This window comes from Nothoprocta perdicaria, unplaced genomic scaffold (assembly GCF_003342845.1).
Source record: "Nothoprocta perdicaria isolate Ctin4 unplaced genomic scaffold, notPer1 scaffold_22, whole genome shotgun sequence".
NCBI lineage: Eukaryota > Metazoa > Chordata > Aves > Tinamiformes > Tinamidae > Nothoprocta > Nothoprocta perdicaria.
In genome coordinates, this window is record NW_020455415.1 from 1,044,633 (window position 1) to 1,059,045 (window position 14,413).

General features: G+C 40.7%; 1 protein-coding gene across 1 annotated transcript; it reads left to right on the forward strand.

Moving 5' to 3' along the window:
* Positions 1-1,016: 1,016 nt before the first annotated feature.
* On the forward strand, positions 1,017-14,104 carry IL13RA1 (interleukin 13 receptor subunit alpha 1). The gene is made up of 9 exons (XM_026039096.1): positions 1,017-1,208; positions 3,203-3,338; positions 5,090-5,210; positions 7,140-7,324; positions 7,665-7,816; positions 9,172-9,304; positions 9,545-9,641; positions 10,287-10,371; positions 11,808-14,104. Exons 2-9 carry the CDS (start codon positions 3,236-3,238, stop codon positions 11,925-11,927), a joined length of 996 nt encoding a protein of 331 aa, XP_025894881.1. The 5' UTR covers positions 1,017-1,208; positions 3,203-3,235; the 3' UTR covers positions 11,928-14,104.
* The last annotated feature ends 309 nt before the right edge of the window (positions 14,105-14,413 follow it).

A 14,413-nucleotide genomic window follows, 5' to 3' on the forward strand; every position in this document is an offset into this window, starting at 1 on the left:
TGTGAAACTACTGCGTAACATGGATGGTTTCTTCCCACACTCGAGTAGGTGGTGGTGCTTCGTTAATGATAGCTGTAGGTGCACCGGAGAACCATTTATTTGGCCTCTTGTTCAATGTTTTTAATAGTGCACAACACAGTAGCTTTTAATAAAACTTGCTTCCATTTCTTTCTTAGGAAATCACCCTTTGGTAGCTCTCTCCAGCATTTGATTCTGACACCTACTTTGCACCCTTTTTATCCCGGCGATGTTCTCCTCTCTACCTAACTCCCCTTCCCAACGTGGTCTCCRAACGGTGTGACCAAATACCGAGTGGGCTGTGAGTCAGAGCACGGGAGCGAGGTCTTAGATGGCTTTATCTTGGCGAGTATCTCTGAGTCAGGGCTCTCTCCCTGCTTCCGTCTTGCTTTTTGGAGGGATGAAAAAAGCGCCGCTCGATTGCGCTGGCAGTAAATTGCTGTTTGCCCCACGCTGATTTTGCTTACGGTGCCAAAGCGCAGCGGTGGAGGTGCAATGCGTGCTCGGTAGGAAACGTGTTGTGGTGGTGCTGTTTGTGACGGTCTCTGGGTTAGGGAATGGCCATGAGGTGCAATGGCTTTTTCAAGGATTTTTTTYAAGGATTCTCTCTGAAACTCTGTTGTTGGTGAATTTGTGGATCGAATAAGGCATTCGTTGCTCTGCAGAATTTACATGCAGTGTTTGCTAAAGCTTGCACGGTGCTAACTCATAGCAGTAAACAACTGGAAAACAAGGACGCTGTAGAAAACTTATTTTCCTTCCTCAGTAATATATGCCATCCTACTGTTAGCTGCAGCAGTTACTTAAAAAAATACTTAAAAATAACTTCTGGAATGGTTTCCTCTAATTATCTGCGTGATTGAGAGCAATAATGAGTAGAAATGTTTTGGTAGACTGTAGCTTATCTGATAGCAGCAGGAACAAACAAATATGAGAAGCCGTTTGCCTTCTTTTCCATGGGAAAGTTAGAAATCTGCCGGTGTTCTTGATGGCAATTGTCATGTTATGCTCCAAGCTTCTTCTTTCTTGTAGGCGCAGAAGAACTACCACCTCCGTCCAACCTAAGCTATTCATTCATCCAAATCTGCACCGTGAACTGGACGTGGAGAGCCCCAGAGAACGTCAGCAGGAGCTGTGACCTCGTGTACTCCAGCGACATCTTCATCAACGAGGTCTCTCAGAACCAAAAAGTAGGTTCCTCAGCTCTCTGAGTTCCTCTATACTCCAATTAATGTATAATTGTGGTAGAACTGGGTATGTTTGTTCATGCATAGATACGCATATAAGTGCAGCCTGTAGTTCTTGTTGTGGGATCCAAACCTCAAAAAATGAGTCATGACAGTGTGCGGAATATTCAGATCAGAAAAATCTGTCTGTGGCTGTCTGATAAGACAACTGTTACTGATAGCTCGCAAGCACCGTGATCATAATAATGTGAAAAGAATTGCTGCRTTATTTGTTTTCACCACTTTCTATTAAAAACACGTAATTAGGGCAGCCTCCGTCCTCGTGAGGCAACTGTGGATTTGCAAAGGCCGTTTTCCTTCGCTTTGAACTCAGGCCAGGGAAGAGGCATGCACATTCATCTCGGTGTGCATTGTCTTCTGGAGATGATGCCAAGCATTAAAGCATTCCTACATCTGCACCGTCCCAGCGCATGTATAGGCAATTATTTATGGGGACTGTGTTATGAACAGGATAAATCTGTGCCTTGAAAACAACTGCAATACTTGTTTGTTGTGGGTTTTTGCTTTTATTCCTCGGGTTGCATCACCGATGTGTGATCACAGTGTGTCTAGCTGTGGCTTCATGGTTGTTTCACCATGGTGAGTGCTTTCTTTCGGTGTATTCCCGAGAAGATATTATGCTCTCAGGCCCTGATTTCTAACTGTGAGAACGCTGAATGTGGAACATAACCTGGCTGCGGGGCTGGCGGTCCTGTTATTTCGGATATAGTTAAATCGACCGCATGTTTTCACGAGGATGCCTCGTGAACTAGTCCTTTGTTCTTGAGTGCTATTATAGTTTTATGGCCTGGCGTGCGTGGTGGCCTCCTTGCTGCTGCCGCCGTGTTCCTTCTGACAGCTCCAGGATATCCTGGCCTTGAAATAAGACGGCAGTTTCCCAAGCAGCTTAGCTGATCTGGTGGCTTAACGCTGCCAACGTCAAGTTTCATTTTTGATATCCCCTTATCTCCGGGTGGGCTGGGTGTTCACCAGGCCTTTCTGGGAGCCGGTTGAACTTGCTAACTCAGCTGAAACCTGTTTACCTCTCCCAGCAGATTAATGTTCTGCTCGGCTAACAGTCCAGTGAGTTTGTGGAAGGGCCTGACAAACGTCAGGTGAGTTGGTGGAAGGATCTAATAGTGGCAGGAGCAGTAAAAGAGCTGTTAGCTGGTGGTTTCATGAGGCAGGGTGAAGCAGCCTCTATCATCTCGCTGATCTTGCTGCATTACAGCTGATAGAGTCCACTCCGTTAATGGCTATCTGACTTCCTTTCTCATTCATTAATGGGATCTACTTGTCTGCATTTAAGTAAGAGACATCTCCCTGGCCAAATAAAAGATACTTAAGAAAGTGTATGAGAAAGAGGTCATTTCCTCACCCAAACATCTACCAGCCTCATTTCCAAACCTGGATGCTCCTGAGCCTCTTGGCCCTGCTGCAGGGTCATTCTACCTAACAGCCATCTGTGGATTTCTCTCTTGGTAAAGTTTTCCTTTGCTCCTTGAATCCATGTAAGTTCTTCTTATTGCAACTCCATTAGGTCTTTGGTCTTTAGGTTTTCCTCCGTTGGTCACACGTGCAAATGCAAAAACACAGCAAGATGAAGGTAAAATTATACTAGGAAAGCTGTRGCGTGCTTATTCTGCATTACCCTTGAAGACTTGCAGAGTTTCCTYCATATCATACTCATTCCTTGGTCTCCGTGTGGCTAATGTCCTTGCCTGTAGGTGGCTGGATTAGGAGCAGGAGAAGCTTTCATGCTGTGAGTTGTGAGTGCACCTGATCGCAGCAGTGAGCTGAGCACCAGAGTCCTCTGCATGGCTTCAGAAGGTCATTTCGTTGGGCTTGAGCTGCACTTTTTTGATGGATTCTAGTGTCTTCTTATCTTAATAGCGATTTCCTTGTGCATGACAACCCAAAGGTTCTGATTTTTGGTTTTTCCTCCTGTTTAAACCCAGGCATGGAGTAGGAGTCTCTTCCGCGTGACCGATATGCTCATGACTGAGGAGATGGGCTTCAAAGTGAGGAGCGAATGCAGGCACAACAACGGCAGCGCGCCAAGCAGATGGGTAGAGACGTTGCTTCGACCGCAAGGTAGCGTTCCAGACAGCAAGACCAAGACAGACGTGCCAATCCCTGCCGTAGTCTGGTCCTCGGAGCACTTTTAACAAAATATTGCAGGAATCCATCATAGGGAGACATCTCAGGGCAGAGGCAAGGGATTTCTGGTGTAGGGAAGTAAAGAGCAGGATTGCTGTGGAGCCCTGGCCAACACACAGGCCCGTCCAAGGCTGCAGCTGAGATGATGATGCAAGAAAAAGCAGCTGAGAGGGTTTTTTGGGGGGGAATTTAGGAAGCTCTGCAGTTGGGAGAGTCTGTAGGGTGTTTCTGCTGTGTGTAAGCCAAGATGGAGCCTTTGGCATTTCAAGTCCTACAGGTATTTAAAGGGTATTATTAGGTATTAAATACCTTACCCAATACATCATTATAAGGTATTAAAATACTTTTTTTTTTTTTTTGCCTTCTTTTTTAATCTAGAAATTAGGAGTACATAGAAGAATTGTTAGAAAGAAGACTTTGGGCAAGAATTTCTGCCTTTTCCTCACAAAAGTTTAATTATGTGTATTGCCACAGGGTATTTTGGATGCTAGAAGCATACATGAGTTCTACAAACTGCTTAGATAGATGGGGGCGAGAAAGGCCCCACTAGCAAGAGCTATTACGAGCAGTTGTTTATATAATGTCCAGCTGAGGATGTCCTTGAACTGGTGCAGACTGGAAGTTCGGAGGTTATAGCAAGGAAATGGTGCTTCTTGCATTGAATAAGAGAAGTCTGCCTAATCCGGTAGCCTGACTCGGTATGTGTGAAAACGCCTCGCAGATAGGAGAATCCGAGAGCTCTCGGATTTGTCGGTGTGTCCTKTGAGAGGGAATGCTGGAAAGCTGAGGAAGTGGCTCCTTGTGACAACATGTCCTAAACAATTAAAGCCCTTGGGGGCTTTAAAAGTATRCTTGCCGAAAAAATGTTTTTAAGTGCCTCTTGGAATGGGAAAAGCAGTTTCGTTTTCTTCTACGGAGTCATGGCTTCAGTGAGAGCACAAGCTCAGGAGTAGAAATAAGCTTTGGATTTGCTCTCGATGATAGTCTGGACTGTTGATTAAAATGATTACTCGTTTTTAGTTTTTGGAGGAGTTGCTACATGTTGAAAGGAAACTATTTGATAAGCTGTAATATGTTAATACAGGAGGAAAATGTGTTTTCCTGGCCGTGCAATGACGCAAGATTGAATATGAAAGAYGTTCTGTAATTGCCCTACCTGGTAGATGTATTCACTTCTCTGATCACAATTGCTATGTACTCATTTGTTTTTACGTTCTGTAACTTGGGTTTTCAGTGTGTTCAAGAGGCAGAATGTTTAGTGGTATATGGATCTCAGTTAAAAACTCATTGACAGGTATTTCCAAATGCAGAATACAGAGAAACTAATGCTCTATCTGGAGAACACAGCTATAATTAAATGCTGGCTATTTTTAATGTTAATAGCTGTAATGATTCAAAGAAAGCCAAGCACTGTCCCTATAACTGCCGATTACTTTAGCTTCTTTTCAACTGTCTGCTTTTTAAGAAGAACCAAAGCAACTTCCTTACTTAACAGCTCAAGCTCAATACCAGGTAATTCTAAGGAGTGATGCMCAAAGTCATGCCCTGAGAGGCAGCTTGAGGTAGAACTTTTTCAGGTAGCTAGAGGCAGAAGTTTTTACATGAAATGGGATATTTCGCTTCTGAAAAAGGGAAAAAGACTTTGCCAGCATATAAATCTCAGGCCTTTCCAACTTGCCTCGCAGGTATTCCAGGTACTGCTGCCGTGAACTTGAAGTGCATCTGGCACAACTTGGAGTACATGGAGTGCAAGTGGCTTGCCGGGAAAAATGCACGCAGCGATACCAACTATACTTTATTCTACTGGTTGGTATTAACTTCCTACTCTGCATCCCAAACTCCTTTAACTCTTTTCCTTAGTTTTGCATTTCTTGCCGTGCTCTGTTTGTCTCTTTCCTGTTGTTTTGGAACATCCCGAAGCACCGTGCGCGAGTTCTGCTGCTGGGTCCGGTCCAGCAGAAATCTGCTGAAGGTTCAAGAGGTTGTTGAGTCTTTTTGGGAAGCTGATTTATTTACACGAAGTGATAGCTATTTCTGCAGCCCATTTAAAAATAACCGCTGCTGCTTATCTTTTTGAATTGTAGATTCAGCAGGGAAGAGTCAAAACTGTGCCAGGCAAACATATTTCATCTTTTCTGTGCTGCCTGACCAGCTTGTGTTGCAATTTATGTCACAGCCTCTCACTAATGCATATGTGAGTTCTTAAATCACTGGAAAGCAGTATGGGAGCATTAATAGCACTTACTTTTGCTTGTGTCATCTATGTCATAAATAATGGATTCACCTTGGAAGTTATAAAGAACATCTTTTTCTCCTCATCTCGGCTTGCCAGCTATCTGCCATAAATAGTCTCCTGTCCTAGAGGAACAGAATTGAGGAAAAATTGGCACCAAGATCCGAGCACACTGATCTGTGCCTGCTTCTGTGTSTTAATTCTCCGTGTGAAACGCCAGGTTGCATTAGCTTCTGCAGCAATGTTGAAATTTTATTTCTGAAAGCTCTAAAGTGAGTTTGTGCCTTATCTGACCTGACTGAATGATCTTTTTCCATTTTCACTGCAGTGGTAGCTTCACAGACTAGCTGTTTTTTTAAATGCATTTTGATAGCAAATAGCAGAAAACTTGCTGTATGTATAAGTATACAGTGCTTTAGGCTAGAGCTGTATATGAAAACACTTGGAAGTCAAACATCATTCTTTCAGGTTCAGTCCAACCTTTCCCATAACAACAAAAAGGCACTTTTAAGTTTTGAAGATGAAAGCTAAGGTGAAACGCTTGATTTGGGGGTTGAAAGATGCATTTTCTGTAATTATTTCAGATGTGACTGGGTAACAAGTTAGAAAAAGGAGCACTTAATTCTATCCCATGTATTCCTTGGTATTTTCCTGCAAAAGGTATGTTTTCATTGAAACAGAATTTTTGCTCAGAATATGAGCAAAACATCTGCTCGTAACAAGCAGATCCTGTCTCTGCACAGTCATAACGGCAGAAACGGAGCTAATGTATCCGGTGCCGTGTGCTCCAAATGCCTCATTTTCCCCGACTCCAAAGGAGGGATTAAAAAATAGGGTCTGGGACTGAAAAAGAGAGCGAGGTTTATGGCTTATTTTACCTAAAGCTCTGATTACTCTTCTTTTGTGGTACAGAGAGATCAATTCCCTCCGTTTTCTGGGCAGGAAAAGCCCCAGGGATATTTTCCCTGTTGGGACCAAATTGAGATGAGGAAGGAGGCAGCCGCAGCCTCTCCATTGTTCAAAGAGAATACTGATATTTTGGAAGAAAGTGAATGCAGTAGGTGAAATACAACTTTCTTGAGCAAGAGCTGGCATACATTGCTGAAAGTGATAAATTAGCTGCTCCCTCACAGAAGTAAAATTGTCTTGTTGGGAAGAGATCCAAATTTATTTGATTCCTTTCTTTTCTTTTTCTTTTTTCCTTAAAATTGTTTTCCCATGGGAAAATGTGGAGCAAYGCTGGAACTTGCTTTCAGTTTTGATTCTTGGATGCTCTTTGACCCATCTTTTTTCTGCTAGTGGAAACTCTACCAAAATAACATTMCTTTTGCAACTTGAAATAAATAATGAGAGACCTTGTTTAACTTTATTTTTACATATGCTGTAGTGCAACTTTTATGCAGGAATGCTGAATAGAATTTTTAAAATAGTTTTAAAGACAGGTTTTTCCTTATCAGTCCTATTCTTCTGAAGCTGAAAAAAAGGTTTTTTTATTCTTATAGGTATGAAGGCTTGGGAAATCCTGAGAAGTGCAGCAATTATTCTATGCATGAAGGAATCTTTGAATGCATTTTCAATTTTACCTTCCCCAAGGTCACCAATACTTATCCAACTGTCAGTATTTTGATTAAAGATGCTTCAAAGGAAATCAGGCCTTTATGTGCAAGTAAAAATCCCACTACYCTTGGTAAGTTTAATACCACGTTACACAAAGCAACTGAAGTTTATTGGTCTGTCCATATGCTTATATGTTTGGGAAGTTTTCAGCTTGCAAGCTGTGGGTCAGACAATGCTATGAAATRCTCTCTTCTTGTACTCATTTTTGAGAATTTTTGCAAATAGGATTTTTTTTTTATATTGAATCCAAAAACTCTCTTCTTCTGGTGCTTGGAGTTTTTTTGTTTTTTTCTTTTTTTCCCCTCTTTCTGTTCCTGACCTCCAGCATATATGTAAAACCATTCAATACGGGACTTCTTTTCCAACCAGTAATATACAATTTCAAGCTATTTTTTCTATTTTGCTTTCAGTAAAACCTGCTACACCCAAAGCAGTTGCACTGTCGAAGGTTAATGATGAAATCCGTCTAGAATGGAGCCAGCCACACACCTTCCCAGCCAGCTGTCTGTATTACGAGGTGGAATACCACAGTGGTGATAAGGACACTGCTCAGACAATTAAAGTAACTATTCTTTATTTACAGTTACCTATTTTGTCCTATGTATATATGTATATATATGTCCTATGTTTTATAATTTATGGAAATTATTATATATGCTGCATGAGAATGGGAGTGTTACACTAGCTGGAAGTGCTGCATGGACACACTAGATTTTTCTCCCATGGAATAGTTTTCTGGTAGTAATAGCTACACAAGGACTTGTCTTCTGAATCTCTGCCATCATTAATGTTTTAATTTATGCACACATATATTTGCATATATATATTTATATGCATTAATATTCTATATTATATTATAATATGTATTATTGCATATGATATGTATTATTTTATGTATATTATAATATAATTAATGCATATATATATATATATAAAATTAGTGCATTATATATTAATGCATTGCTGTAGTAAAGAAAAGTCCAATTAAAAGAGGCACAGACTGAAGCCAGTAGCATTTCCCAGGAGATGCACTGTGTTGCAAATACCTGTTTGATTCTCACTGGGGTGGAGGAGCTTGGCTCTGTTGGGGTGGTGTTTTCCTGTAGTTGGGCAGCTCTCCATGACATGACTTATTTAGTCTTAGTTGATGTGACTTAATTGCCATAGAACAAGATTAGTTGTTGGTGTGGACAGGATATTATCCAGGAAATCAAGAGGATTAAAAAAAAGGGAGGGGAAGAAGTGTGCTCGCGTCACGTACRTCAAAATATGTGTATCTGAAAGGCACTGACTTAAGTGTCTGGATTTGCTCAGTCGTGTATCTGAATAATTAGGCTGGCTGTTTGATCTGGCAAGTAAACAACATGATAAATTCAGAAATAAGGTGCCAGTCTTCTCCCAGGGAGCTTATCTGTCTGTCCTATGCAAACTGGTATTGGACCGACATTCTCCRGGAAACCCAATTCTTAGATGGGATAAAAGTGAAGCCCTGTTCCAGCCCATCTTTTCCACTCTCTGAGGAAATTGTTCATTGCTACGATGACTGATAGAGGGGAATTCAGCATAAATCACAGATGTTTAGGGAAAAATAAATAAATAAAAAGCAAAATGCAGTTCCAGACGCTGAGTCTTAATCACCAGTGCCAAATGTTGGATAATAGGAGTGAGTCAGTTTAAGAGTAAGCCTTGGAATCTTTGTTTTGGCAACAGTTTTCGTCAAGCTGATTGAAGGCTATTATGTCCTTTTAATGAAGTTCTGCATTCACAAAAGGATCTTCTATAAAAACATCCAAAAAACACATTACCTGCTAAGTAAAAATGGACTTGTAAAGGAGCAAGAGAATGCTGGTAATTGAACACAGTAATTTTTCAATATTTTCTTTTTCTTTCTTTTTTTTTTTTTTTTTTTAACACCAGGTTGAATATAATCATACTTCAATTCCCAGTGTTGATCCTAAAACCAAGTACACCTTCAAGGTGAGAGCAAAACCAAAGCCCGAGTGTTACAGCAGCGAGCTCTTTAGTGACTGGAGTGAAGAAAAGAGCATTGGTAAGAACACTTCTTCTTGGGGTCTGTTGACATTCACTGTTCAGTTGTTATTCCTCTCTCTCACTTCCTTAGCAACTTCATCTGCATTATAGTGTGTTTTGAAGTTCCTGCCTACAAAAGCATTGTAGTCCAAAAATATTCAAGCTGGGAATTAGAGARTTTGGTTGTTATCCTTGTTCCTGTAAAGCTTCCAGAAACTTTCCTAAATTTCTGATTTTTTTTTTTTTTTTTGTTCTCCAGGTGCAAAACCGGACTCCACATTCTATTTTGTTTTAATAATCACCGTTCCATTAATAATCGCAATATCTACRATAATTCTACTTTTTTACCTAAAAAGGTAAGTACTCATATATCTTTATTTTCAGTACACTGTTTCTGATTAATATTTGTTTCGCATTATAATTCATGTTGCTTCCAGATAGCTAAGTATGGTGTGACATGATGTGACGTGTTTCAGCAGTCAGTGTTTTCTCCCTAATATGTCTTGCATTTAAGAAGAAAAAAAAAAAGGCAACACTATGTGCTTCGGTAGTTAGGATTTAAGTAGTTAGGTTGATAAACTAGATGGATGTTTTGGCTGCACTTTGCTGAAATCGTGTATTTCTGCTCACATCTGCTTACAGTTAATTTCCTGCCGCGTAGTCATTGCATCTCCTTTCTTAAGCAATGAAGCCGAAACGAAAAATAGAGAAATTCATTATGAAGTTCCTTACACTATTTAAAAAAAAAAAATCTCCTTTGCTGCTGCCCTTCTCACTATTGGAATCTAGTCAGTATTTGACTCTGTGTAAATATTCCCATTTCCTTGTGTTTGGGCGAGTAAAAGTGCAAACGAGCCCCAGTTGTGCGGAGGATGAAAGCTGGCCAGCGATACCAGTTTGCATCACAGATTTTCACCACCACACCCAAATTGTGCCTTGAAATGGTCAATTTTGGATTACTGTCCCTTTCATTTAAAACTTTGCTTTGCTGTTTTCCGAAGGCTGAAGATATTAATCCTTCCACCAATTCCTGACCCTCGAGAGATCCTTAAGCGTATGTTTGGAGAGCAGAACGAGGATTCCCAGGTCAGTACCTAACTCTTTGACAACCGTTCTGTTGGAATTAGAACCTTCCTTTTTTCCATCTATTTTTGTTATTTGTCCTTATATACGTAAGTATATATATGTTACATGAAGAATATTTACAGTGCTAGGAGCTGTACAGAAATAATTACTTGACACTAATACAGATTTTCTTCTCAAGTTGAATCACTTTTTTCAGATACATTACTAGAATTTAATTAGATACATTAATAGAATTTAATTATTCTGTTATTTTTGCAGACTTCTAGTTCCTTAAAYGGTTTTCTTTGCTGCTCCATTAAACTACTTTCCGTGAACATGACAAAAAGATTTATATCTGCTGGTTGCTCCTGTTTATGCTGCTGGATAAACCTATTTATTTTCAGAAACTTACAGTTATGACAATCGCTGAGTTATGAGATAAATCATGATCTTTAGCTTCTTGTTGGCCAAGGGACAGAACTAACTATAGCTCCTTCAAGCTTTGGGTGTTGAAAGACTCAACTCGCTATATGCTCTCATTTCTGGAAAAATAAACATACTGGTTATASTAACTTTTCTGCAGCTTTTCTATCTGGGTATCTAAACAAAAATAACTCTGCAACTCTTTATAAAAAAGAGCTACAAACCCTAACTGAGACCTAGAAATGAAGCATCGTACAGTGTTCTCTGAAGACCATTCTTGCATGGAAGGCGCCTTTTGGTTCATAGTGATATCTCCAAACTGCTGCTATCTGTGAAACCTTTACAGAGGRTAATCGCTATCTGGGTTTCTGGTGCCAGGTGTTTCTTGGCCATTCTCAGCTGAATTGCGGATTTTCCGAGAAGTCTCCTGTCAGGGCTTCCCAACTGCGGATAGACTCCMAAGCTCAGCAGTGCCTCTTGCCATGGGCACGTAGTGAGTTTCCCTAATAATAACCTGGAACCACGAGGAGAGCATGGCTCTGGCCTTCTACTTTGTGCTTTCTGAATAATTATTTCAACATGCAGTGAACGTTACAGAACTAAGGTGGAGCCTGTGGCCACCAAGATCATAACTGCTGTCGCTGTTTGTCTTGCTTTGAGTTCTCTACCTTCCCTAATAAGATTACCATGATACCTTCTGTCTTCTAAGAGCTGCATTGAGCTTCTCATCCATGCTCAAGGATGAGAAGGTTCCTCTAGCCCCTGCCTGATCTTCAGGTACTAGCTGTATTTGGGAGGGCACTGTTAGATCCAGGCCACCATTCAAATCTTCCTCACTTCCAAAGAGCACAACTTTTTTGTAAACCAGGTCTAATGTCCCTAAGAAACATTTTTTTGCACAACTACCTTGGCTTTTTCACTGTAATGGACCAAATATGTTGTGCTGGACATATTTAAGACTGTTATGTCTTATTTCTGTTGGCCTGCCATGCTCCCCACGAAGTAAGTCTGTTAAATATATCGTTCTCTTTCAGGGTGGTGTAAAGGAGGATGCTGTGAATGCTTACAACAGGTTAATTAAGGAAGAAGAAATTCATTCTTTAGTTCTAACAGAAACTCTGGAGAGTTCCTATCCTGAAAACGAAAACCGATAAACTGTCTTTACCAAGGAATGACGAGGAGAGACTTTTCTTCCTGCTCCCTTACCTCAGGTGACAATGTAGATGTGGACCAGCCTGTAAGACATTCACCAACATTGAACCGAGTCCTTTGTGAACCTTCCTGTATGTGTGGCACTTGGAAGGAACATCACTGACACTGGCCATTCCTCCTTCTCTGCTGGAAAAGCTCAACCTGGATCTTTCAAAATGAGCCTGTACATTATCTGTTTACACTCATGTTTGTGCCTCCCAGTAGACTGTAAATAGGCTTWTTTTTTGGAGCAAGCACCACAATTCTGCTGAAGTTTGTGGCTCTGCTTTGCAGAGGGGAGATGAGGCTCGTTTACAGCCAACAGCTCCTTCCTGCTGCTGTGTGGATGTGCTGCAGGAAGCCAGAGCAGGTGGATCGTTGGTGAACAGCCCATAGCTGGGTAGGGGACTTTCCAGAGCRCATTTATGGGCCAATCCTTGGAAGATTTTGGTTAATTTTCTTCAGCTGTGGGCTGATCAAATCCAGTAAAAGAGAATTTTGTTTTTAAATGTATGTGAAAAGCCTCTTCACTTTGCAGGGGTGTTCAGTCTACTCACAGAACAGTTTTATGTTTTTAGTATTTTTTTTATCCTTTCAGGTCCCTGTCCTCAGGTTTTTTACCTTGCTTCCATGAACTACTTGTGTTAGTCTTATTTTGTTTTAAATGATAAATCAGGTTCATCACCTGTGTTGTCCCGTGGCTGGTGACTCTGCATTGAATCTCATGCAGCTGTGATTCTGCTTTGGCCATGATGGCCTGAAAGTGCCTGATTTTGGAAGCTAAATCAGCCTGAGACTGTTCAGCAGAATTACCAGATAATGGATGTGTGAGTTTAAGGAGCCATGGTCAAATGCTTAGCACAGTCTAAATCACAGAAACTAAATTCAAAGACTTTTCAGACCCATCCTCACTGCTCAGCTGATGGATTTGGTGGAAGAGGGGATGACAACCCTGGCTTACATTCTGGGGGATAAGCTTTGTTCTTTTTCTAATGAAGATCTCTTGGATCTCAGCAATTTAAAAGTAAGGTGCTGATTTGACTTCTCAAAATTTTCTCCCGCATTTGCTGCTGCAGCTTGATTTCTCCTTTTTTTTTTTTCCTCTTGCAAATCACAAATTGGTTCTCCTTTTTTTGTGTTGGTGTCGTTTTGTTTTGAGGTGCTTTACCCATCAGAATTCAGTGTATGGTGTCTGGCACAACTGTGAATTTTCTGTGCTCAAAATTCTGCTGGGCTGTACCTTGTGCTGCAAAGGTGCTAACAGCAGCTCCTTGATTGCGCTCCGAGAAAAGGAGGTAGAATGTAATGGGCAGGAGGGGATTTGTGCTGGCTGGTTGTATTAGCAGGCAAGGAATTGCTTGTTCCTGGCATTTTTCTGAGCAAGTGAGTGTATGCAATTTGGGACAGAAATTTTGGGCAGTCTGGGAACAGACCCTCTCCAACGTTTGCCAGAGACAACTTCTGTCGCCACTGATTTACCTTGTAAAATTCAAGTTGGGTTCAGTCAAAAATTGGAAGGGAAGCACTACTCTTTTGGATTTTTCCCGTTCTGTGAGAAGTAGTGCTAACGGAGCTCACACTTACGTCCTGTACCCCCTCTTTGYCCCTTACCTTAATAAATCCAGTTGCTTTTCCTTGGACCTCTCAAAAATCATTTCCTCACATGTCTTAACACTAGCTACTGGTGACAGAATTRGGAGGAGAAATGTGGCAGAACTAGCAGGCCACGTGAGATGCTTAAAATTTTACTTAAAATAAGCTTAAAAAAATCAAAATTGGGTAACAAAACAACAGCAAAGTCTCAGGGATTTCAGTGAGATGTTAACAAAACTCAGGTTATGCAAAATCAGCTAGCAGAAATCTTTGATGTTCCAGAGCTAGAGGAACAGTGTGGGACAAAGAATTACTTAATCCCTTTGCCATCTTAACTCCCTTCCCCCTCTCCCAAGATCCGTATTATGACAGAGATAAAAATATTTTTCAAATCTACCTCATATGGAATGTTGCTAATTATAGATTACTAGACAAGCAGAAGCATATGTAAGGAAGCATAATAGTGTAATCTAATTTTTATGGCCTTCAGTAAAACAGTCAAGGAAGAAGATCCTTGGTTCTTTGCCCTGAAGTGTCTTTTACTCTGTCTTGGTGTTGATAATAAAATCAAAATGTACTTTTTTAAAAAAGGAAATAAAGCAAATTCATAAAACAAAAGGAAGAAAAAGATAGGTGACTGTGCTAGGCCRAAAGGAAGACTTAAGTGCGAAGGACAATTTATATCTTGTTAAAAATCACTTGAGTAATTCTTTTATTTTCTGACATGGTTATTGACTATTGGCACTTCCTAGCTGATGTATTTCTTGAGTCTGTTTTTTGGCATGTAAAGCAAACGTCTTAGTCTATGTTAATCTTTAAATTCTCTTGTTTATAGTGTGTTTTATTTTTTTTAGCT